A 27,446-nucleotide genomic window follows, 5' to 3' on the forward strand; every position below is an offset into this window, starting at 1 on the left:
ACAATGCATAGCCTCTTGCTCACTTGATTCTGCGGTCGCCTTAATATTTTTGGTATACACTGTCCTATAGTGACACTTTTTCAGCTAGTACAAATACGTGATGTCCTTGAATGATGTCATTTATACGTCGGTACAATGAAAATGTTCTGTTCCAAAACGCGCATCATCTAAAGAACATTTTAAAGGTGTGAGCAGAGAGATACGCTAAGGATAAGAATCAGGAATGAGTTCTTGCTTCGCGACGCTAAGTGTGACCTGTTAAGAATGACGTCTTTTTTTTTGTAAAATACGAAGACAGAAATAAAGGGGATAGACAGAGCGCGTAAGGAAAGGGAAAATCCGGTTTGCTACCCTAGACTGTGTATATAAGAAGGGAGTGTGAGGTAAATGAATAGGAAAGTGGAGAGAGACAGGGAAAGGGAGCACAGACACACAATCATGGTCGGTAACTACCACCGCAGACTATCACAGCCCAATGATCACCAGTTAAGGCTACAGCCGCTTGTGCACACCTGTTGACCCTTAAAAACTGGAACAGTGCCTTGGTCACTGTCAGCTGCGGTGACTTGTGAGGTCGGTATTTTAAAATAATTTCCTCTGACCGCGGTCATTAATCAAAGCGCGCTATAGCGATTTCGAGTGGTTGTCTCTGTCAATTGTAGCGAAGAAAGTCACAAAGAACGTGTTAGATATTCTCGTGGCTACCACAGTCACACGAGGCGTTGTCGGTCCATCTGATTCGGGAAAGCAAAAGACTTCATAAAAGCCACTCCTAGCCCTATTCGACAAAGCAGGGTAGCCCTGCGTCAGCGAAGTCTAGCTGGGATGCGAATGCGGAGAAAAAAGTCCATATGATGCAGCCGGTTGTCTTGAAAACTTGGGTTGTTCAATATGGAAAACGTCATATCTTGTGTGAGCATTCGAAGCTTTCGAGCGGCGTCTGTCCTTGATAATGGTATTGAACCCTTTTTTCCTGCCTTGAAGGGCCAATCGAGTAGGGTTATTGGCGTGTGTTTTACCTATGGCGTCGTACTGACTTGGAAGCCAGTGAAATGTCATTCGGTGTCCTGTCATGGCCAAGGTATGGTTTATTTCTCTAATCTCGAATACCAGTTGTTCATGTAGTACACGCCCCAGGGCTGAAAGCAAAGATTGCAGTACTGCCTTCGAGTCATAGAATATTGACCATGTTCGAGGTTGTTTTCGGCTGACGAGACAAAGTGTAGCGTGAATAGCTGCAAGTTCAGCAGCCCTCGACGTTGTTGGGTGGCAAGTCTTGAAACTTATAGTGATGGCTCTCTCTTAGAAAACCATGGCTCCACACGAACACTGGAGTTGCTGATCCATCAGTGCAAGTAAGTACGTGGTCGGTGTACCTCTCGTGCAAAAAGGAAGAGATATAGTTTTTTAAAAGCAGGAGATGGCAGCTGAAATTTTTTTTCTCATTCATGGTACGGTCAGGTAGACTGAATGTCGAACCAAACACCATAGATAAAATATGCTGCAGTAAAAACTTTAACTCGGGCGAGTTGGTTCATAATTGGGATAAAAATGCAGTGGGACTGAGACAAAGGCAAGAAGAAACACAAATCTACATTACAAGCGCTGTGATGTATCTTTGTGTTTCTTGTGGTCTCTGTCGCGCCGCGTTTTTACCTTCAGAAGAATCGATGTCTTAGTTGCGGAGGTAAACCCTGATGCCTGTTGTAATGAAGGCTGGTGCAATAGTATTAAATGGTAACACGAAATGATGCCTGTGGCCTTTCTGATGGTGGTGCTGCAAGATGGTGGGAACGGGCTAAACGGCCCATTTTGTTTTCTGCGCCCTCCACTCCAATGCGTGTTTGCATTGCTTGGAGCCGGGCGATTGCCATAGTTGCCGCTGTAGACGCGGACTTTGGAAAACAAAAGCAAACTTTGAGAGCCCGCGCTTGAATAACCTCTAGAGAACCAAGATCTTTCCCGCAAGTGTTCGTCAGAAAGGGCGAACTGCATCTCAAAAAGCCCCAGAAAAAGTATCCTACACAATTCTAACAATGCATGTACTAACATTCCCCAAGTCTTTCCGCCCAGAAAGTTGAAAAGCTTTAAAATTGCTGTCAGGAGCTGTTTCAAGTGCGTCTAGTGTGAGCTTCATGAGAGATCTATATCAACGATTATGCCAAGAAATATGTGACTGCTCGCGTAAGAAACCATCCGACCGTTTATGTAGATTGCATAGGGTATCATTGGTTTATGAGCGTAGAACCCGTGCACATTTGTCTGATGATATTTCTAGACCTTGGTTGCCGACATTTACACCGCAGTCACGTCCTTCCTTAGAGTGCTAAATTGCTTCGGCTTGGGCGTTCGGGCAATCAAATAAAATTCTCCCGTTTATAGTATGCTTTAGTCTACAGGCAACATTGGGCACCAGCAGACACCTGCTTTATTCCCTGCTTATGGCGTTCCCCTTTGAAGTCAAGTAACGTGTCGCGTAAGCTGGAGCACTCCATAAATCCTTTTTAAAAAGACTGAATGCAGCAGGCAAACTCCATTTAACACAAGCAATCATAAATAAATAGACGAGATTAACAATTGTTCGTAATAGTGACCTTGCCTGCACAAGTTGTGGCCAATTTCGCCCTGCGAAACAATGAATTAATGAATAAAAAAGTTAACTTTCAAGAAAGAGACATACATGTCGAAATGATCACGCAGTCCTTCACTTCGCTAAAATACTACATATAAATCATAGGTACTCGTGGAAAGCTCAGAGACTCATACGGTGCTTCACTCTCGGAACGGTTATAAAGAGCTAGTATAACAATATTATCCAAGAAAAAAAAGACCACACAAAAAAAGGAATGAGAGCAAAGGTCTAAAATGGGATAATATGGCTCCCTCTTGATCAAACGTCCTTTCATTACCCGTACTCATCTGCCTTGAGACTAGCTCGTTATCTGTTCTTGTGATCAAGTTGCGTGCCTTCGCTTTCGAAACTCGCTGGCTCCGTTAGCGTAGATTAGAACGCAACATGACTCTGGATCAGCCAAGCTCTTTTACCCTGCCATGAACGAGATGCAGCTCGATTCTGACCTTTGATGAAGCAGCAGGATCACTGCTGTTCGTTGTTAAGCCTGTTCCTTCAAGTGCCGCTTGTGCTATAGATCCCCGTGCGCTGACATACGTAAGCTGTTTGGAAGAAGCGGATGTGTCAATACCCCTACAAATTCTTTCGTGTCTTGTTTTTCTTTTATTCTCTGCTCTTAATCAAACGACATGGTTATAGGCCATTGGAAAAAAAGTAACAAGAGACTAAGCATGTGGGTAATAGTTTATTTACTGTGGCCGTTTTTATTAGCTCCAGAGGAAAGAGCAAGTGTGTCTAAATAAATATATTACAGATCCATACTCGATGATTACTAAACAAGACTGAACAGGTTCAGCCATTTCAATTTGCTATTATACACATTCTTGTTCATTTAGGACAAAGGGAAAAAAAACACTAATAATATTTAGGCACTTTTTGCACAATGCGGCTTCGACGGTTCATCTACATTGCTGTGTTCATTAGAGTAAGTCTGGTGAGAAGGATAACATCATTTGTATCCTAGTAACGTGAGTAGAAAAAAAAGATCTCACAGTTGTGAAACTTTTGGTTCCAGCGTATAGATTAGGACGCATTTACTGTATTCAAATCAATCGAAAAAATTGCTCTAATCTGCATCGGTAATTCACACAGACTAGTACCGTACCTATTGAATGCGCTATTTAAGCTGCCTCTGCCAGTCGTGTCAACAAGGACGATGTTTAGCGTAGATCAAGTAATTGTGTATGCGTACCATTCTATGTATCTCGCGATATCTGCTACAGCATTGGGACAGTGTTCATGGAGAGAGATAGAGATAATAAACTTTATTGACTCAGTTTTCTACGAGGAGGGGGTCCTTTTAAAGGGCTCCTGTGGCCTTCGCCACGGCCACCGAGCGTGCCCGGTCCATTACCTGTCGCTGGTCATCCAGGATGGAGCGGAGTAGCACGGCGTGCCATTGGGATGAGGTAGGGTGCTAGATAGGGGGCATCATGGGGTTCTATTGTCATTCCCAAACAGTGTGGTATTTGTTGGCGTAATTGGCACAGTATGGACATTCTTTGTTGTATCGTTTGGGGTACAAGTGGTGTAGCCGGCTTAGGTGTCGATAAGTGTTAGTTCATATATTTGCCGCCAGACAAGAGCCTCGTCTCGGGTGAGCTCGATCAGTAGGGGGAGCTTTACGCTAAATCATAGAAATCCAGTCGTGTGGGAAGTTTTGCATTTGGTTGTTCTTGGGGCTCAATCTTATTTTCTACTGCTTTATTTTTCTTCGTTTTCCTGCATTCTTTAGGTGCAACTTTAACAACGCATATGATATTCGTCACTGACGCCATGCAAGCCAGGGAAACCAACCTGTTCATTTAGTACCTGTAATGCCATTTAGGCGCAAACTATAGGAGACAAGTAAAGATGGGGCCGTAGTCTTTCGGCCACCACATAAATGTAGCCACATGGACAATGTAGTGCAGAAGCTAGAGGAAGTAAGGGTAGACTGGTTGATTGTATGAAATGGGGGCTAGAATCAATATGTCAAGCACCAAAAAAGATGCCACTGGAAAGCGCTCCCCTCCACGGCAAGCTGATACCTATCACAACCCCTATATAAAAGGGACATCATCTAAATATCTACTTTTCACTAAGCGCGGAGTGTGACTTAATTGTGAAAGTGCGCTGCATCACTCACGCAGCGGTAATCGCACGTCGGCTGGTCAATGCACCTGAAACAGCACGCAGGAAAAGAAGATTCGTACCTTTCCTGTCACTGTAGTAATGAAGGAGTATCTGCCCGCTGGGGCCGGGCGTGACGCGAAATGAGGGAGCACGCATGCCCGGGTATGTAGAGGCCAAGTGGTCATGGAGGTTGTCCAGGTTCGTCAGAAAGTCGGCCATGTTGGAGCCCAGAACACGCAGGATGTGGTCGTAGCCGTGCTGCTGACAGAAGTGCAAAAAATGCTCTCCGAAAGCTTCTAGGCACGTGTCCAAATCCAGGCCTGCATGGTGACAACAATGTGTAGCGGTTGTCATGGTTCAAGAACGAACTGCAGTAACAATAAGTGAATGTGACAACCGAAACCCAGCTTATCAGACGTAGCCTTGGCTATTTCCTTATTTATTTTATTTACTTCTTTACCAAATACTGCAGGCCCTTTGCGGGCCCAAGAAAGAGGGGCATAAGAATACAATACTGCACAATGGGAATTTCATCGCAATGACAGTAAAAAAAAAACAAAAAAAAAACATGAGCACTTATTTACAGTGGGGCATATTAGAGCAGTAACAGGAGAAAACTTATACAAATCCAAAACATGACTATGGATAAGAAACAATCAATTTGTCAATAGAGTCGATGGACCTAATCGCATCAGAAGGCAGCCTGTTCAATTCTTCAATTGTGCGAGGATAGAAAGAATACTTAAAGGCGTTTATTTTCGCGTGGTATGGAGTTAGGGACTGATCATGATGATACCTTGTATGACGGGTAGTAAGGGGCATATGATACGGCTGAGGACTCATAGAAAGTTTATTGTTCTTTAGTAAAAATAGAAATTTTAGTCTTTGGATTTTCCTTCGTGCTTGAAGTGGTGGAATGGCATGTTCTTTCATTAAAGCGGAGGGAGAGTCGGTAGTACAGTATTTGGAAAAAATGAAGCGTACGGCTTTCCGTTGGATTGATTCCAGTGCCTCAATATTCTGTTTAGTGTAGGGGTCCCATGTACACGCATAGAGTCTAAATGTGTTAACTGGCTGTCTATGTCTACAAAGGATTACCTAGGGTTGGTAGTCGTAGTTATCCCGATCTAAAAAGTTTCTTTGTGACTTACTTGATTCATGAGACTACATGCAAGGCACGTGTAATTGAAACCGCATGGAAGCAATTTAGCTCGTTGACTGCTGAACTTCGCTTTCTGAAGGATAATATTGTCACCTGTAGTAGTGGGAAGTACTACAGGTGACAGTATACCTATTAAAATCTGGCATGGGAACTGCTATAGAAAGTACCTGCAGCATAAGCTCATTGAGTGCGTCAACCATTATTGACAGAGCAAAATAACACAATCAATCATGCTTGCCTAGAACAACACAGAATAGTTCCTCTTACCAAGCACCTCGCAGGCTGCAGCCACGAGCTTCAGGGTCATTTCGTCCGTGTACACTTTGTGCATGAGGAAAGAGGCACCGTGCATAGTGATCCCAGACTTCTCCCTGCGAATTGGGATGAAGTGTAGCGCAACACCGGGCAAGGACACTAGAAGGAATGACAAACACCCAGTGCGTTCTTTCGACGGCGCTCCGAGACGACCAACGTGTTATACAGCAAAGGAAGCCTTACATAAGGGGGTTGTGCAAGTTTAATATGCAGTCAGTATAAATGCACTGATTCTAATGTACTTATATACCAGGAAGTTACAGAAGCCCTTCTAGAGAGCGGCTGCTTATAGATTATCTTTAGACTTAAAGTACAGAAAGTGACTTTAGGTTCATCATGAGGACGTACAGGCTATCTGTGCCAATGCTGTTATTATTTCTACCGGCTTCTCTTACGTGGAAGCAAAATTTTGCCTGCTGTATGAAAACTGTTACTATACTTACATCAATAACAGCGCCAGATGACTGCGAACTCGTATAGCCCTACAAGGTAGTCCAAACGAAATTTTCATATGATGCTGTGATTTTCATAAAGACCACTTACGTGTACAGATGTTCGCATGAAGATTCTTGAAAATTTAGAAAAAGCACTCCGTTGGCAGGCGCTGTTCCTTGCTACTCTACTATCATTTATTGTAACGCAGTAATAATTTATTATGCTTTAGACTTTACAAAGCATTTTAAGGCCCTCTTTTACATTTTAACAAGGTATACTTGCTGTATACCAAGTGCTAGCTTGATAACGCTCCTTGTCTGTCTCTGATGGGCTTTTGAAAGCCGCCTGCCACGCCCGCGAGGCAGTGTACTCTAGGCAAAGAAGCAAACTGACATGGATGAGCTACTAATTGCAAATGCTGTGAAATTAAAATGCATTATCGAGCTTGATAAACATGACCTCAAATATTAGCGGAAAACAATATCAGGAGCAGCTATCTGTCTCGACGTAAGGAATCGCAGCTTCGACCCTTGGCGCCATGACCAGAGTCCTTCAGTACTTCGTCCACCGTTAGGATATAAAACAGCTGCTTTGAGACACCATGTTTTATTAGCAACGGCACTTGCAGGCCTAGTAATGAAACCGACGCTTTCTGTCCGTTCAGATGCAAGGATTGGGAGACACTGTTTCTTCGAGGATTTGAGAAGATTATAAACGAAGACTAAGATAATAGAGCGTTTTAGACAGATCACATGTACCTTAATAAATTCAAAATAATAATAAGCAACAGGCACTAAACTGAATATCATGTCAATATCAACTAATATTTGTTTGTAATGTAAAATTAAACACTCCTCGAAGCATGGCTGTGCCGTAAAGAAAATTGTCTCTCTATTCTTGCTCAGGTGTTCCATTAAATTCTGAAAGCGCGTGCTGAATAATTGCGCTTATCTTCTCTGTAATCGGTGTATTTTACAGAACACAATTTATGGCCACTGTGAAGAGCAATGGAGGGGAGGCATGTTGGTCGCAAACGCAGAAATCATTGAGCAGAGGAACGTACAGAAGCAGCTTCCACGTGTCCGCTCCGAACTTCTTCGTCACGAGGTCTTCCAAGGCGCAGTGAATAAACCCGTACTGCAAGGCGAAGAAGACAACAAAATGTTTGGTTAGTCACCGCGTGACCTTACTTAACCGGTGGAGGCTGGTTAAGCGGATACCTAATGTGATATATATAGTTCTTTCATTCCCACTCTACAGAAAAGCGGCTCTGCTAAGTTTCAGGCACTATAGTGGCGCTTACAAGACTCAGCGTGCTATGTATACCGGCTGCTTGCGGCGTTGAATAAGGTGTTCCAGGAAAATTGCGCGTTAGGACTACACAGAAGGCATAAAGCTACTGGGCGTTGGTGGGCGTTGTAATAAAATACAAAGTAACACACGAATTCATGAAGAAACCTTCACAAATCCCAAGCAATACGTCACCGAGCTTTGCTTCATAAGAGGCACGTAGTACAGCCAGGCGTTTGGCACTGCTACTATATAACGTTTAAAGGTTTAGCAACTGTGACATTAGCATATATATTACAATTTACTTAAGATTCACAGATCAGAAAAGTGGCATGCACATGATTATTTTGCTCATTTCTAAGAAGGCAGGAACAGTGCTGAAAAATTATTCAAATTCAAATAATCGGCACAGCCACGTCACTCCAGGAGAGAGCAACGACAGCAGCCCAGGCGTGAACACAACCATAACTGCAACTTCAGCAGCAGTATAGGCCCCACCACCGGAGCTGGCAGCGCATGCATATCAGAGACGGGAAAGCAATATCCGGGGTAGTTTCATGGAGGAACTTTCTTACGCGTGTCGACATAACCGCATCGCAGATTTGGGTGGCTAAAGCGCAGTGACATTATTATTTTCCTTTTTTTTTGCGTGGATCCAAATTGTTTCCGGATGGACGGGGTTGATGCTCGGGTTTCGCGGAATTCTAGCCGCGCCAACTTTCGCGTATGTATGGCAGAAATTGCAGCACGTCGAGCTGAGCTAGCCGTTATAGATTGCGATAAAAATAAAATGAGTCATCCAGAAAAAAAAAAAAAAAACGTCGCACCATGTAGGAGCAGGCGAACCTCAACGCACTTTGAGGCTATTTACGGAGCAGCGGCGGCAGTTTCTTTAACTTATCGCTTCGTACACTCTGCGGTTCGGGTCTCGTCTTGTCTGCAGTGGCCTGAGCCGTTCGGCGATGGCGGCCCTGATGGATGAAGATAGATGCGCGCCAGAGTGGCCTTACTATACGCCATCGCGGTGATTCAGGGGCAGCCTTGATCGTTTGACCGGACCACGATGAATGGCTTCTTCATCGCCAACTGTTATGTTTCTTAGTGACTTGAGTACTGTTAGCTACTTATTTCTGCGTAAAAGTTCTAGGTCACATCATAAAATTCGAAACACGAACAAAGTTTCTCGTATACACTCGGAGGCACCTAATTGTGTCGTGTCACCGTGTTTCTTTCAAGTCAATATGGAGATTCAATTCAGTTGAATTGCACCACGATGCACGGCTTCTTCGCCAACAACTGCTGCATGGCTTAATGACTTTAGTGCACTTGGCTGCTTATTTTTGTGTAAACATTTTGAGGTAAAGTCATAAAATTCGAGAAACCATTAAAGTTCCTCGTGTTCACGCCGAGCCACTTTGCCGTGCGATTGTGTTTGTTTTAGCCCAATACGCAGATCCACGTTAGTGTGTCCACTGCACCACGGAAATCTCGCACCAGATTTAGAGAAATGGGGGCATTTTGATTAGGCTGGCCTCATTGTTAAAAATACAAATATATATTTGCTCAAGTTATGAGTTACTTGTCAATAAGTATAATACACGGCACCACTAAATCAGACAAGGAGACATCGAAAATAAATCTTGATGAATGTACAAGTTCTGAAGAAAACGTAAGGTTTAATTCTCTACGAAGGAACACGTACTCCATTCCGAAGGCTGCGGCTGCCAGCCTTGTCAAATTTGTTAGGCAGATCAAATCACGTAGCCACTGTTTAACTTTTGAAGTAACATTTTTTGTCTCTACGAAAGCATTGAGAAGGCTTATCATGATAATTGAGTAAAACCTTTCTAACAGTCTAACAGCAAAAAACAAATAAAATAATAAATAAATAAACGAAGAGTATATTAGCGACCGCATACAGCAGGACCATGGTGAGATTCACAAAAGAGGAGTACCGAATGCAAAATTGTGTCTCACATCAAAATTTAGTCTTCATAATTTCCTGTTTCCTTCCGTATTGACATAAAGCTAATGCTAGAAGCGCATGCTGCACTTTTATGCTCGAGAAAGAGCGAGAGTTAAGCATAAAGTCAGGGAGTTTCACGCGAGGATATCTCGGGTTGACTATGCTGCACTGGAGAAAGCGAAAAGGGCCACGAAATATTAGATAAAATACAGCAGTGTGGCTTGGATGGGGATCAACTGTAAACGCCCCCGTCGTGGCAGCTAGAATAATCATTGAATTAGTTCAGAAGGCCGAGTAGGTATAATTGCGGTATAACGCAGAAAAGCTTGCATGTTTGCGGAGGCGCCTGCAATTAGATTGCTCGTGTTTGTTTGGTCGGGTTATAAGTCCTAATTAAAATAGATCTTCTCAAATCCCGATGAATCATGCACGTGGTTAAACACAACGTGCTATTTTAGAAATTAAACATTACAAATCAACGTTCTTATGAAATTGGCGGTGGTTCTATGGAATTCTTGTCTAGCCTGTAGTAGAATAACCTTCGCCAGGCCGATGTTGGCGAAAGGGGAGAATGTAACACACAAGACATCGCGAGCATCTATCGAGGTTATTCAGAACAAAACATAAATAATAAAACAGCACGGGAGCGGGGTTCGAAACGTTCTGATAGCGAAAGAAAGCGAGAGACAAAGGAAATCCGTGCGATTAACCAGAAAAAAAGTACGGTTTTCTACCTTGCACCGGGGAAAATGAAAATGTACCTAAAAGATAAGAAGGAAGAAAGTTTATACAGTTTCTGATAGTTTTTTTCACTGCTGCTCTAGAGGACAACTCCTTAGCCATGTTTCGGGCTGCAATGGCTAGTTCAGATTTACAAGTTCTATCAGCCGTTTGGTCCTCGCGCCACCATTTAGGGCATTTTAAAGCATGAGCAGAAATCCAGAGAAGTCGGCAACGTGTCTTCATTGTAGAGGCTGGGCGGCGACCCTTTGTTATACTTGGCCAGACACCAGTATGAGGCAATGGAGCCGACACAAAAACTCTTTCCCGCGGTGCTTTTATGTGAGGGCCACGACTGACAAAAGATGGGAGCTTTGTCGTCTTTTCCACTTGAACATGACGCTCGCTTTTGTGCCTTCGGCACCAGGCCAAACGTCGTCAGCATTCTGTGTTGGCTCGCAGTCTGATTCATAGCCTACTCTGGCCCCTTTCGCAGTCCTCACTCTTCTTCGCTTGCTCCTCATTAACAACATCTCTTATTTTTCGTCTTGAACTCTATAATGAGTTTTCGTTGCTTTCTATAGGATATTACTTGTTTAGGGCCGTCACTATGCTATTGGTTAGAGCTTCACTTTAAAAGTCTACGCTCTACTTTTTCGATTCTTGGTAGTGATCACAGAAAACACAAGTGTCATTGATGTAACACATCCACTTAGGGCACATGAATGTCAGTTTAGAGCACGGCACCATTGCTCGTTGCATAGAAATATCGAAGGGCTTCTCAACATATAACAAAATTTTTTAGCAAAGGAAATATATATTTTCTTCCACTTCAGTTTTCTTTATTACAGACACCGGTTATGGTAGTGAAAGCCTTGGGAAGAATTATTAGCTGCTCTCACGGCGGGGTCAAAGTACCTAAGAAGTCACAGCCATGATGGTTGAATTTTATTTACTATTCTTCCGCCTTGCCTATGAGGTTTGAACGCAAGGCTCACGCACGTGCTAACCATCTCGCATTGAAGCTTTGAGAAGCTACCCACATGCTGTTTCACATTTTCGCCCAAACGTGGTATATTTGTCGGAGACTATGATTAAACAGTTATGGGTGCTCGCAGGGGTGATTAGTCTGTTTTAATTTCGGAAGCATGTTTAACTTCATTTCCAGAACAAAGCTAGTATGCATGGTGTCCACGGTAAAATGCATGAAATTAAAGGAAGATAAAAAAAAACATCAAAGCCTCCAATGCGAATTAAACCGACTTTATGTTGTTGGCAGCCACCTAGAGAAGCCTTCGCTAACTTTGTCTTCTCTAAAATTACATACCGTATTTGCAGTCAACAATTAGGGTAATTGTTAACAATAAAATTTCTGGCTACTGTCAATACGAAGCTATCGGAGCCCATTTAAAGATCAGCGTCATTTTCTTGCATGGTCCTATATATAGCTTAGCTATTTCTCAGCTTTTAATAGGAAGCCCAGTATATCTGAGTAAGAAAAAACACTGCAGGTTGTATCAGGAACATAGCTGCAGTGAGGTACGTGAAACGTGTTGTGCGCGTTTGAAAGGGTGTATGCGCAACAGAATGCAAAAATTACTGAAGCATATACACAAGTTACATTTATTCACGCACTGGAACGCTCACATGCTGAACTTATGCTACAGCAAGTGGAAGCCTCATTGGTGTAATTTTCCAATCATGCTCACTCCCTATTCGTAGTGGGCCCGGTATTTTTTGCAGAGGGTGTTTAGGCACTAGACTACATAAATGACCCTCCTACTGGTGACGCCCGACACTGACCTGCAACATTCGAGCCCACGGCACTCATGATGGTTGGGGCTCCAGCACTTGCCTCACTCTCAAGCGCTAGCGCTCCCTGTGGAGACAGACATGTTCCCCCGTGAGCAAAGGGGTTGGATATTCCTCGATCTTGCTACCAGAGTCTCTTCACGCAATTTCTGAACCCTACGTATCAAAAGCGTGGGCGCCATAGCCGAGAAGGCATCACATTCGTGCAAGATAATGCGCAATTGCAGGCCTCATCACTTCTTATGAGCACAGGTTTGAGTTCGATGGATTACAGTTACTGTGCCTGAGTGAGCTAATTCAAACGCGATAATTCCGGCTCGCATCGACAAACTACCAAGCTATGCCTTCCTGAAAGCCGAGAAAAAGGCTAAATATAGCTCCGATTGCGTCACTGGGCGACCATGACGCTATCTGTGCATGCAACACATGTACGATCGAGTAATGCTTTTTTTTCTTTCTTTTTTAACTCTACATCACGATACCAAAGGAAGGCGCGTGGATGGCAAAGTTACAAGCGATAATACGATAACACGTTTTCGTTACTTGCGGCTTTCTCCCCCTATGCTGACCGGACTGTAAGACGTTTCACGTGAAAAAAGAAAACCAACGCGATCCAATGCTTTCGCGCCACGTCACTGATGTTTTCAAACAGTTTTTCAACGACCTAAACATGCTTCATGCGTAAATTTTAAAGCAGCTTTCAATGCCTCACTGATTTGTCCGTGAGCGCCAATAACGCACTGCAGGAAAGCCAACTTACACAATGGAACTATCTGCTCATCTGCGCACACAATAGAACAATCTGCGAATCTGCGCGCACAATCGTAGAACACTACAGTTTACATTCGCAGTTGCACCGATAAGAACAATAAGAACTGCAACGCCACGCTACTCAGACGAACTGTATACATCTGCATTGCATCACGAAAGTCACGCAACGCATTCCCGGCCGTGACCATGGGTAGGCCGTGGGTATCGTACGCGAACGTAAGCGCGAGCGCGATCATGCCCGTAAGGCCGATCCCGTTTATCGGCAACGGCATACAGTCCGTGAAAGTGTGAGTGTGTGCGTGTAATCAATGGCGAATCAATGGCTACATGGTCTAAAATAAAGGCTATTCAATTCAACGAAATGTATCTTTATTTAACTTCAATGTTCAAAAAATACAATTCTAAACAAGCTATGAAATCACGTATACATCGCATTCGGGTCGCTCAGCATTTCTTGGGTTCGTTGCGTGGCCGTTGGCTTTGCGACTTTGACTTTGATTCACTTTGCATGGGCGAAAGCTTCGCGTTCAAGCCCCTTTCTTTGAAAAAGGGGCTTTGATTTTTTTTTTATATGGACTGATTTGACGCGGTGTTTATATTAGCCTTAGAGAGAGACAATTGAAATGAAGGCCGAGATAGTTGGCATGAGCTCGTGTGCTCTAGCCTCCTTCTCTACACAGAGTAAGAGGAGAAGGGGAAGAAAAGATGGAATGAATGATGTTGACGAAAGATTAGACGTATGCTGGATGCGCGGTCTTGTAGCACTGATAATGGCACAGGCCCACATCGATGTTGTGCAAATTTGCCGCAATATCCCTCAATGGACACTGTGGCATATCTTGTCAATCGATAACTGAAGAGAGGGAAGGGCCACAAATACCTGCCGGACGTCGATACACATGAAAAGGATAACCCGTGAATGGCACACATTCACGGGCGTACGAAGGCGCATAAAGTCCCAACTTCGTAGGCGATTACAGAAGAGCTGTAAATAGCGGATACTGCAGTAAGCACCGGCAGAGCGGACTTAGCAGCCGTTGTTTGGAACTCTAGAAAGAACCACGCACATTGATTTAGCGTGTACGCTAATGTTACTGACCCGCCGTGGTTGCTTAGTAGTTATGTTGTTGGGCTGCCGGCACGGCAGGCTGCATTTCGATGGGGAAAAATGCAGAACACACCCGTGTACTTAGATTTAGGTGTACGGTAAAGAACCCCAGGTAGTCAAAATTAATCCGGAGTCCCCGACTACGGCATGCAACATAATCTGATAGTGGCTTTGGCACCTAAAATCTCATAAATGGCCGGCAGTCCGCACTTTTTTTATCTTTTTTATTATTTTTTACCCGCTGCGGTAGCTCAGTTCATATGGCGTTCAGCTACTAAGAACGAAGCCGCGGCATCAAACTCCCGTCACGGTGGCGACCTTTAGTAGGAAGCGAAATGCCAGAACGCCCGTGTACTGCGCATTTCGTGCAGGTTAAAGAATCACAGGTGCCCATTATCATGTGCAGTCTCCTCCCCTACGCTGTGCCTCATAATCATATCGTGCTTTTGGCACGTAAAGCCCCGGAATAACTACAATAAATATGTCAGCACTTTTACGGCGCTGTGAGCACGAAAGTGCTATGCGAGGGATCGCGCTCGCGTATTGCTTCCGCGTTGTTGTTGTTGACCTATATAATAGTACGAGGTGTTTCAGCGACGCTCTATGACGACTCATCGGCCGATCGATGGAGCCGACGTCAAGAATCTGCTCATGACTCAGTAAAAGTGTACGCGTATGGCGTCACGGCGTCATGCGGTTACGACGCGGCAACGTGTCGGCGCGACAAGAACGAGACAGCGCGCGTGCGGCTGCATAGCGGACGAGACGTGGAGGAAATGAAATCGTTTGCAGGTCGATAAATCATCACTTGTCATTGTTACCTGCGCCACACACAACCATGCTAGCGTCACCCGCTGAGTGTAAAAGTATTTCGAAAGCATTAAACAGTAGTACAGTATTTTTCTTTATTTATTTACTTAATATTTTGAAATTGAGGGCTTCCCTGGGTGTTGTAGGGCTCAGAAGTGTGTGAAAAATGATTGTTATACTACTCTGTGGATATGCACATGTTTCTTTAAAATGTGTTTTTTTAAGACATAAAGGAATTGAAGAGCCCTTGAGACACGTTGTTTTTAATCAAAAGCGAAAAATGGGCGAGGTGGTATGAAAGCATGGCTAATTCGGAGCGTGGTTCCAAGTAGCGCTGTGTCCTGCCTGTTCTCGTGCCTTAGCTTGTGTCCAAGTTGTTCCCGCTCCGAATTAGCAATGTTGTTTTTTTTTGTTTTACACAAGAAAACGACCGTGCAAGTGACAATACACATCAGCACTGGAATGTGGACTCAATATTCCCAAAGCAATACCCTTGAGCGGCTGTGTGGTAACGCGGTATGCCACGAGGAATTTGACGTTTTTATACGATACATAGGCTCATGTAGAATGCAACGTAAATGCGTTTTTGTGATTATACGCGGAAACAGCAACGGCAAAGCCACCCAACACGTGCTTCATAACAGTGACCCATGGCCCAGTAACTGTGACACAGCAGGGCCACTCACTTTCACATTTAGAGGAAAAAAAAGCAATGCAATCGACGCCACAAAGTTTCATCTATATGGAAACCTACGATTCACGTTTTTCGCATTGCATGACGAAAAACTTTGGCCTGCAATGAAGGCGGCTTCTAAGCAGGGGAGTTTGGGCCGAGCTAACTGAGCGTTTGGCAGTCATTAGTGCCGCACAGGCAACAGGGCGATGAGCGAAGAGGTGTTCGCGCGCGTAGAAGAGTATTGTAGGACCCGGAAATCGATGCCACCGATGAGTTACGATTAGTAGCGAGTCGGACGCCGGAGGCGAGATGCCGGGCCGCATTTGGCTCAGCTCCTTTTTGGCGCCCGCCAGCTACGCCCCACTGCGCGCCATAGTTTGGGGGACAGACAGAGAGAGAGAAGGTGAAAGAGAGAGGGAAAAAGTAAGAAGGACTGTGGTACGAACGCCCGCGATATCGGGCAATGTACGTCCGGATACAATTTATCAACGCCGCTTTTTCCTCTTGACTGCCCCGCAATCGTATCCTCTCACCACCACACCTCCGTGCACCCGCAAATCTGTAAACCCACTACCTTTTCTGTTTGATGCCATTGGTGCTGTCTGCTATTGGCTATAGTTGGGGCCACCGATACACTATTGTAACTTAACACGGCAGTTCTTGGGCGCCACAAGGAAGTGCTGTCCTCTAGTCTCTAATACCCCTGACACACCGACAAACTCACGACCTTTGAAGTAAACCTGCTTTTTGTATGCTGAAGGACTCCTTAGCAAAAATTGGAGGACACTTAAACTTCGCTTGTAAGAGTGGAACGCGATAGCATTCAAATATACCTGGCTGCTTCTTCCGCTTCCCGACAACTGCAGCTTAAGTAACCGTAATGATTACCGGGAAACAGTGGTGGTGAACGGTATATACGCACGAAGGCGAGCTTTCTGGTAGAAACGCGGCCTCTTGCGCGGACCGTTCCCGAATACAGTGCACAACCGCGCCAAAAGAAATTGCATAATTTCCATGTTTCCGTTTTTGTTTCGTACTTTTATTATTTCAGTGTGAGAAGATTTAACATAAAATGCATTGGCTGTGGATGTTTTGTTTCATGACATTTGTTTGTGGATTGTCATTCTCAAAATTCCGAGGAATAGCTTTGCCTCTTGGCAAAGCTATTCGTCTAAATTTTGACGAAGAGGTGTGCAATTCAAGGTATGAGCAACATTAATGATAGAATTGTGTGGCAATATAACCCGCATATACCGCATGCCATATGACAAGGCGTCATATAGACATAAACTTAAATATATTCGGAGGGCCTGCGTGGTTGGGGATGATTTCTCGGCCGCGGACACCGGCACCGACACCGACGCCGGATTTTCTACGACATGGGAGCCCTTAACGCTATCGTGCTAAAAACCCGCGACACTCGGTACGGCACGTTATCCTTTATATGTTTTCAGCAAGCGACGCAGCAACATGCATTGCGCGACTTCTTTAAACTGAAACTGACAAAATGTTAAAAAAGTGTATCCGGTTAAATTCCGTCACGGCTAACTATAATATTGTTTTTGGAAGCACTAAAACTATTAATAAGACACTACTGTGTTTCGTCAAGATTTGTGTTGATGAAAAGCGGCGCATGACCTTACTCTTTTAGGCCCAAAAGGGTTTCGGATGTCTCCCCTTCCGCAACGGTCTTTCACCGATACGGAGTTACCCTTTTGCCGTGTGTCGCTTCGCGTGAACGCCTTTCCAATAGATGTCCCTTAGTACAAACGCCTCTGGAGTGCTCGTTTGTCATGGAGGATAAGACATAAAACATTGTCCTTGATGTGGATTGTCCTGTTGTGTTGCTCATTACGCTTGCTTATTTAGTTTTTCTGTTCCCGCGATGGCTGCTTAGCATACCCTTGTGCCGAGTAACGAAGAGATCGCACACTCTACTGCGCAACGTTAGTCTGCCTTCCAGTAATATTTTCCATTCCAGACCTTTTTATCTTTCGCGCTGAAGGGATTGAGATCGTCCTATCTACATTTTAGCACAGGCATTCGTGATTGAAGAGTTTTGGCGGTCTTGTTTTATTTTCGCGAAACAACACTGTCCTCGTCCCCAAGGTCTTACTTTTATCTCACGCCGTGCAGATGGCTCCACTGACCATCATAAACAACGGTGATGTAAGGCCGTCCTGACCTGAACATAACGCTGGCACCGCTATATTGAAGTAGATGGAAACCTGCGCTTAAAGGACTGGCCGCGCAACTGCGCCGGCTTGCGCGCGGAGAGTGCGCCTAAGAGGATCATAAATCAATGCAAATGCTTTTCGCCTCGGAGTGTGGGGGTCAAAATGCTGTTCAATATAGATACTATAGGCTTCATCATCGTATCTGCGGACGACAAGTGAAAGACTACCTCTTTCGCGCATGAAACCAAGTGAACCTGTTTTAGTCAGCCAACGATTGACGATGAAACTATGCTGAAGTAATTTTGTAACGTGTTTTCTGTCTTCAATCGACAATACGTGGAGGCCGTTTCAACAGTATACAGTGGCTTTACTTTATTTGGAATAATTTTAAGGCTGGAACTTTAGGGAACACTCAGTAGAATCAACCCTACGGTCACGAAAAAGGCCTTAAGCATACTATTTGTGAATGTCTATGTAGTCGTGAATATCGACGATCATCCATGACTATGCGAGTTCCTGGATTCAGCCAACCGTTCTTCGGAGCTGACCGTCTTGGAATGGCGACCGCTCCAGTCGTTGCAGTAGAGGGTGACAAAAGCATTGTTGCACCTAATGCAACATAATTGTTGAAATGGTGTTAGTACTGACTTGTGTCAACTTGTGTCGATGGTTGTGCCCTTGTATGTGGTGCTACGTCTGTCTTTCATTGTCTTCTGTTTCCTTATCATTACACCTTACCCCTCCCCAGATTATTTGGTCTTAGTGACTACAGCCTTCATTATGTCAATTTTTTTCCTACTGTAACCTGCTGCGGTGGCTCAGTCTGCTAAGGCGTTGTGCTCCTAAGCACGAGATCGCGCGATCGAATCCCGGCCACGGCGGCCGCATTTCGATGGAGGCGAAATGCAAAAATGCCCGTGTGCTTGCGTTGTAGTGCACGTTAAAGAACCCCAGGTGGTCTAAATTATTCCGGAGCCCTCCACTACGGCGTGCCTCATAATCAGAACTGATTTTCGCACGTAAAACCCAAAAAAGAAAAAGAAGTATTTTCCCATTGTCTTCACCCTTTATCAATAACACGAAACCACGCCCTGACTATCGCCGAGGTGAGTCACTTAGCGGTACGGATGATCAGAAACGAATGGAATTGGACGAAGAGTATCCCTACGCAATACAGCTCGGCCTGCGTTTCTTCTTTCTTTGGTAGCTCTTAAAGAAGAACAAGAATGAATTAAGGTAAACAAACGCACATGAGCTATGAGGTGACTGATACGGGCCATCATGAAAATATAAAATTGCTTTGCGACTACCAACATAACTGCATGCGCGTGTTCATGCACCGCCCATGCCACAACTGCTTAATAAAAACTACATTAGGAACAAATTTTATCCCTTGTGGCACCGAAGAAGTTTGCGTCAAACAAAAGTTTTCATGGTAAGGACAATGTAAGGATTCTATCCTATATTTTTATTCCCTTTGTCAGCGGTCTGAGCGACGGTGCACCCTCGTTATCAGCGGGATCAGCTGGCCGTCAGCAGTGAATGATAACCATTAGAATCAAACGACAGAAAACCTTAAAATATTTCTAGTTTAGAGAGCGAAGGAACACACACCAAGACTAGAAGCAGAAAGGACGGACGTACTCTTTGTCTGTGTCCTTTCGTGCTATAAACTAGAAATGTCTTCCCGTACCAACTCGGCCAACTTTCCATCTTTTTGCCTTACAATATATTGGACGACATTTCCTTATCAAGGCGAAAGTCTTTATTGGCTCATACTCGCGGCGTCCGACCGTCAGTCCGTCCGTGCCCTGCAACGGTGCCAGCTGTGGCCTATCCCCCTCACACTCTCTCAGCAATCACAAAAAAGACATGGCATAGTCAGTCGAATGGCCACAGGCTTTCGCCGAACACACTTTGGAATTTACAAAGTATCCTTTAAATTTTTCAAAATATAAGGTCTACAGATCTCCATAAGCAGGATGCTTAACCCCGTATTCAGAAATGCGCCTGAACTTGTATCCGCGACTTGAACTGGTCAAGTCGACACAATATAACGCCTCTCGTGAACGTGGCCATGGTACTCATTCCGTGTCCTTCGATGCGTTCACGTCAGGCGTTATCGTGTGCCAGACATGATCAAGTGAAACCGTGGCTTCAAGCCGCAATTTATGAATTTGAAGGTAAGGCTGGGACAACCCAGGAATGATGAAGCTGGCTTATAACATTGAGCGCTATTTTTTCAACAGTGACTGAGAAGCGGCGAAGATTGGTGATTGTTTCAATTGCTGGCACTTCAACTAACAGACTAAGTTTTTCGTGTATTCTACTTGTTCTTGCATGTACACTTGCGTGATCCTCTTAGTCTGGACATTGCGTGATTAATCAGCTCTCAAACTCTCACTTTTTGTTGTAGCGATCAGTGTGACAGTGAGTGTGGTCGTCGCAGCATTATTCAGTAGCGAGTTGCACCGATGTTCGAGCGAGATTTTTTTTTTCATTGCGATAGCAATTTTACGGGGGCTCGAGCCGCATTCTTGCTGTCGGTGCCACCACCGCCGGCGTGCTGTCCTGCCATCAGCGGCACGTGCGCGGCTAGCGCGTGGTGGTTTAGAGGGTCGGAGTGCGTCTGGTAGCATAAACGGCGAAGCATAGTGGACGCATGGTCAGCGCTCCACTCAGTCGGCTCGGTGGTGGAGCCACACACACATACATACATACATACATACATACATACATACATACATACATACATACATACATACATACATACATACATACATACATACATACATACATACATACATACATACATACATACATACATACATACATACATACATACATACATACATACATACATACATACATACATACATACATACATACATACATACATACATACATACTGTGATGAGTGAAAGAAAACTATGACGACGACGACGAAGTGTGCACACGTATCAGCAATGGCCATGCCCAAGATGCGTCGTGCCACGATTGGACCACGTTTGGCGAGTACGTGGCGAAATGCTTCGTGGCGAGAGACGCGCCTGGTCAGCTGGAGACAGAAGACAGCAGGCCGACGTGTCGGACGCCGACAATCAAGGCTCCAAGGAACGCGACCGTCCGTGGAGCTGCCGCCCGACCGTTGCCCTTGGCCAAGGCATTCGCCAGCACGAGTAATGCAGGTTGGAGCGTGGCTTGGCCTGCTGTGCTACCACTTGCCGCTAGCATTGCGGATCACGGGCAAGGAATCTCCTCGCTCAGCTGTTCGGCGGAGCACCGTTCGTGGCCTGGCTAATGGCAGCATATGCGCCGAGCACTGCGGCTCGCGCGCAAGCTGTCCGCTGAGCAGGCTGACCATTCCTGCAACGTGCACTGCCGCTCGGGTGCAGGCTGACTGCTGAGCGGTCTTCTCCGGTTCGTCAAGAGCCATCTGCTCACCACCCAACATCGAGGTGTGTCCAACGTCGTCCCGTCATCGCTCCTCAATCCGGCAACCTCTCGTCTCCTGTCCACGAACTGTGAGCTGTTTCAAACTGTGTTTCTCGGACTCATAGCAAGCTCAGTTTTTTTAGCATATTATGTACGTAATGTGCCTTAACGTTCTGTCTGGGTGTATTTTGGCTTTTGTTATAAATGTAGTTTTGCATTTTGCATCACGAGTCCGACTCCTCGTAAATTTCTTTACACACACACACACACACACACACACACACACACACACACACACACACACACACACACACACACCACACACACACACACACACACACACACACACACACACACACACACACACACACACACACACACACACACACACGCACACACACACACACACACACACACACACACACACACGCACACACACACGCACGCACACACACACACACGCAGGCACACGCACACACACGCACACACACACACACACACGCGCACACACACACACACACACACACACACGCACACACACACACACACACACACACACACACACACACACACACACACACACACACACACACACACACACACACACACACACACCTACTCAATTTACACAAGCACGCTGGTCGAACTGGTATCGCTTTGCGGAGCCCTAATGAATGCTAGACATCCAGGTGCCTGAAAAATGCTTCGCATAACATCCATTGCCAAAGTGGATGGAATCTGCACAATCTTTTAGTTACAGGCGCGAGAAGCTAGCAGAAAATGAAGCAAACCACGGCAAAAAAAGAGATTAACTATCCGATTTAATTGAACTTGTATAAATATTATGGAAAAGGGAAATAAAATTGGCCGATAGCACAAGTTGTCACGTAGTCAGAATCAACCCATCATTACCCAGCATCAACTTCAGCATTACGCATGGAATGCTCGAACGTGTAGGTTCAATAAATGTCGCCCTGAGAGTTTTAGCCAGCGCCACTCACGAACATGGCGGGGGATGCGCAACATTGTTTTTCAACTGCAAGTGTCATATAGAGCGTGAACTTAAGGGCACGCAACTCGTCAATAAACTCTGGATTGCTACCTCAAGGCACCAATGCAGCCAAAGTCGACCATCTGGCTACGCAACAATTGTTTTTAGCGTTTCGGTTATTAATAAAAACGCTTCGGTGATTCGCTTGTGTATTCGATCGAAAACAAAATAGGTCAGCCTCCACCAGTCAATTTGAATCCTACACGGCAGGACCAATTATATACTAGGTGGCCGTGACGCAAGCTCACGAAACGGACAAGAGCACTCGTCATCGTATCGCCTCGGAAAAAAAAAGTATATTTCGATTAGTGCCACTCGTTAAAAATTTACACCTTGCGTGCTTTGTAGTGACAAGTTGAAGCGCGATTAACGCCATGACTTGACGTCATAAGTAGTTTCATCGTATTGCCTTTACACTGCGCATCATTCTGATTCAGTTCATGCCGCAGATTTACACCATTCGTTAGTTTAGCCAAATTGAAACGTTCATTTAGTTCGTCCCTTCCCGACACAATGAAACGTTTTTCGCTCTTAGTTCTTGTAAACAGCTGAATGCTGAGAATACTTGTAGAAAAGTGCTTAATTTTAGGTAGGAAGCTCAGGTTACGCGAGGTCACATTTACAGAATAATTGGAAACAATGCAGGCAATTTATAGGCGTGATCCAATAAGGCTTCGCGCTTCTTCTGTATATATTACAGCGAAGCTGTTAAGGGCTCAGTCTTCGATGCTCGCGTGCGAGTGAAAGAGCGCGAGGGACGCGTGCTTTCACGGGGAGCGAACGCATGGCAGAGAGCAAACGCCTATTCTTCCGGCGCGCGAGAGGCCGTGGGGGGACGGGAAGGAGGGAGGGGAGGCGAAGGTTAGCTGCGGCACCAAATGCGTATCTTGCGACCGGCCGCAAGGGGAACTGGCGACTCAATCTCCCACGCGAAAGGAGGAAAGCGGGAAGGCAGTGCGGGAGGGAGGGGTTGCAGCTTCTGCTCTGCGAGCAACTTGTACTTTGCGCGGCGCCGGGCAGTCGCGCGCACCGTATCTTGAAAGCGATCTGCAACACGGCTCCTACCTATGCATTCGCTGTGCTTTCGCCGCTCAGTTTCCGTTGAAGTGATAGACCACATGAACATTCGCTCACTGCTGCTGGCGCACTTGCTCACGCCAACATTTTGACAGCGGCTGTGTGCGGTCACACAAACAACGCGCAGAGCTGTTGTCGACGGCGGCGGTGTTTTGCCCGCGTTCGCGCCGAACGCGCGCGGCGTTGGTGACGTGTTTATGAAGAACGTCCCAACCTTTCCCGCACACCCTATGGTGGTGTAGCGTAGCGACCATAAGGCTGTGGTTCCTGTGGTCACTAAATAAATAAAATCCACCTGATCATATATATTTCTCATTCTTTAATAGTTCAAATAACCAATTACACCATCTCATTTTAATAGTCATAATTGGAAATACATATTTTCCTACCATAGTACAGCTTCGCTGGTCTTCCATCTCCACCCCAGTGGAAGGGCTGGCAATTTTTTTATTCCTTTCCATTTGTTGAAAGATTAGCTCAGGTATAAAATGAGGATGTGTATTTTCAGACACATCGGCCAGCTACGCCAATGATTTCAAGCGGACGTCAGCGAACGAACGAACGGTATCATATCGTAACTTTTTTTTTTTCCCTCGTGATGTTTTCCTTTACATTCTCTGTAAAGCGTGCTCTCTTACACAATAAGTACTAGTGCGGGTGAGCCGACCTTACAAAAGCCACCTTTCTAGAGTTCTTATTTTATATTTTATTAAGAGCGCCGTTAAAACGACGGCAGACACTGCAAGCGAAGTTCGCTAGGTGTTGGTGCAGATGTCTAGTTCAAAATTAAAATGTTTTCTCTACGTCTATTTTTTTATTGCTAAGCACCATTTGCCGCATTTCGGGAACTTTGTGGTAGGTCGGTAGGTAGTTAGTTATTCCCTGTCTCGCCACACCTTATGAAAAAAATGCACGACAAATAGCGAAATTGAACCTCTGCCTTCGAACACAGAAAGCGATGCTCTAACCACTAGGCCAAGATCGTACGCTCGCTCGCTGCTTTGGCGCGTGCGCTTTGGCGAGACCTTTGGCGCGTGCGCCAAATCTCAGTATCTTGTGCTCTTTCCTCGTCTCAACTGGTACTTTGAGACGCTGTGTTAGACTTCACCCGATCTCCAGGATTGGCCCCAATTCACCCGGTACTTTTCTCGCAGCAGCTACAACTACGTAGAAACTGTGCGAGGCTATACAGACTTCATGAACGGCCCAGGTCAAACGGGTTTTAACGTTTCATAGCTGAAGTGGAGTGTCAATGCCATCATCATTTTAACATAGACAACATGACGTAGCCATAGGTACGCACGACCGTTTAACACGTAGTCGCTGATGACATCGAAATCCCTGTTTCTATCGCTTACGCTCACCCAGAAGCTTTGTAGAACATAGCAATCAGCGTGTCGGAAGCTCGCGTCAAACGGCTGGGGTACAAATAATGCCGTCGACTTCACACAGTCGTCGTCACCAGTCGTCTTGCTGTTATCGTGACAAACACGCTCGCGTCAAACACACCGTGGTTCGTCTTGCACAAACACGTTGGTCCACGTGGTAATGCTGTGCGTAATCCCAAACAATGCTGGATAGTCAGCTACAAGGCAAAACGCTGCGCCTAACAACGATTTCCACACTACATCTGACTTAGCATATTATTATATTTTTTGCAACGAGGTTGTTAACCTACTAAGAACCCAACACAGCCCAGAGATGTGATTGCCTTTCAAGTAGGTTCTTATTGCTCACTGGTATGTTACGAAAGTGAAAAATACATTCTTGCTTAAAGACTATGGCTAGATACAGAAGGCAGCATATCCATGCACGTGGCGAGAGTAATCATGTCCTGATGTTCCTTGTGGCAAAAAATGCTTTTCTTAGCTCATACATAGATAAAGCTGTAACATAATGTGGTAGGTTGGCATGTTTATGCTATCTACTGAATTTTGATGCGAAATCGCTGTATTTTAAATACGTTTCACGGATGGTTTTCGCTACCTGCATCGATACGATGGCTTTCATTCCTTAAGCCAGCTTCTCTTTGATGTATGAATTGCTCGCACTGGCACACATATGCAAATTTCCAGTTTTTTTTAAATTCTTACCGTTGAGTTTTTCGACGTTGCAAACGGTACCTTAAAGTCGCACAGTAATGCTAAACATTTGTTTTGACCCTTCCTCTAGGTAATCATAATGTGTCAGCTTGGTATAACGTGGTGAGCGTGTTTCTTCGACTTCCTGTCGTCCCATAGCTCACGCTGTTTTTACATGTTTTTTTTCTTCTTTCTTTAGGCAGTTGATCAACCAACAAGGACGCAAACTTCGGGCTCCGTGTGTGTATCTTTTGCCCTTTTAATACATTGCAAATATTCTGGCCTCCTTTCGAGAGCACTTATGTAAAGAACAACCCCGCACTTCCAAAACCGCAATGCTCGATATATCAGCCAGGAAAAAAAGAGTCTGTTACAACTTCCACAAAAATAAAACACTGCTGGGGAACGTGTGGTAAAGGACGCATCTACGTATTGAGGCGGCGCAGCTGAACGTCATTCGTATTCCGAACCAAGCATGTGATCCTATTTCTTGTTTTTTTTTCTGTGCACCCTCTTTGTCAATCTTCGAGTTCGATCGGCTTCAGTTCAGCAGCAGATGCCGTTTCCTCTCACTCGCTTTGTTCGGGCTTGCCCCGGTCTCGTATCTCTCGCCTTCAACGGGCAACTTTCAATCTCGGACTGCAGAGAACCACTCAAAACAAGCTGCGCCGAGTATGCCGCGTCTTAGTCGCACGGACTCTAACCACGACCCCGTCATTCCCCTCTCCTTTTCCACGTGGTGCGTGCTTCTGTCTTACCCGCCTCCATCAGCTCTTGAGGTTTTCTCTTTGCGAAAAGGGCAAGAAATGCAAACATCCTTCCCCGAGTCCTCCGAGTGGGCAGCACTGCGCCGCTGGGACCTGAGATCATACTTACGCTTTGCTTCGCTTCCATCGGTAATTTATTGTTCTTTATTTCCGAAGGATACGCTTTATCCATGTTCTCCATTTTCTTCCAGGAAGTCGGTACCGAGACGCCGGCAGTTGCGTATGTTACATTTGATTCCTTTTAACTGCGTGTTTTTATTCCATGGCTACAAATGTAGGAGACGAGCAGTAAGAGGCTGTAGCGGCCACGAGTTGGAAACAGAAGTTGAAATTCAGCTCTTCAAAAGTACCTACGCACACATGTTACCAACTTCAATAGAGTCGAAGAAATGCATTATACATGGTACTCCCACGTTGCGCATGCGGAAGTCACTAGTTTAGCAAGCATAGCCGCAAAATCAGTAGGATTCTTTGTCGTAGACCGGGCCAAGGGCATAGCCTAGTGGATTAGCGCCCTAATGTACGGATATGCGACAACGGGAACACAGTTATCTGGTTCGACCTCAAAGCTCAAGTGCGTGAAATTAGACTTACGATACAATATGTAAAGAACCCAAAATTATTTTACATTCTCCCCAACTAAGGGCGCTATAACGTAAAATGATTCCAAACTGTTTTGATTCCAATTTCTGCAATCAGCCTCCACGATTGGTCAAAACATTTTTGGGCCGCTCCCAACTTCGCCTGTCTGTCACGCGACATCACGAAAACCGCAATAGCTCCCCATCTCATATAACGTGTACACACTGATTATGCATGATTAAACCGCACAAAAGAAAAATAATCATTCCTGATTCGATGTCTTTTCACCAGTAGCTCTCTACTATTGGTCCAATGTTTTCCGGTTACGCCCACTTCGCCTGTCTGTCACGCGACGTCACAAAACCGCGAAAACTCACCACGTCAAAGTGACGTGTGCGCGAAAAAAAATGCATTAATATGCCGAACAAAACTGAAAATTTTTCTGAATAGCCACAGACTGCCCC

At 45.2% G+C, this 27,446-nt stretch overlaps 1 protein-coding gene across 1 annotated transcript in view; it reads right to left on the bottom strand.

Annotated features, from left to right (window-relative positions):
• LOC119450210 (guanylate cyclase soluble subunit beta-1-like) overlaps positions 1–27,446 on the bottom strand; it is an 89,877-nt gene that overhangs the window by 40,239 nt on the left and 22,192 nt on the right. The window contains exons 2-4 of the mRNA XM_037713596.2: positions 7,723–7,796; positions 6,177–6,280; positions 4,828–5,067 (exon numbers count right to left, since the gene is read on the bottom strand). Of these exons, the coding sequence (XP_037569524.1) occupies positions 4,828–5,067; positions 6,177–6,280; positions 7,723–7,796 (418 nt within the window). The remainder of the gene's footprint in view (positions 1–4,827; positions 5,068–6,176; positions 6,281–7,722; positions 7,797–27,446) is intronic.

This window comes from Dermacentor silvarum, chromosome 4 (assembly GCF_013339745.2).
Source record: "Dermacentor silvarum isolate Dsil-2018 chromosome 4, BIME_Dsil_1.4, whole genome shotgun sequence".
Classification (NCBI taxonomy): Eukaryota; Metazoa; Arthropoda; class Arachnida; order Ixodida; family Ixodidae; genus Dermacentor; species Dermacentor silvarum.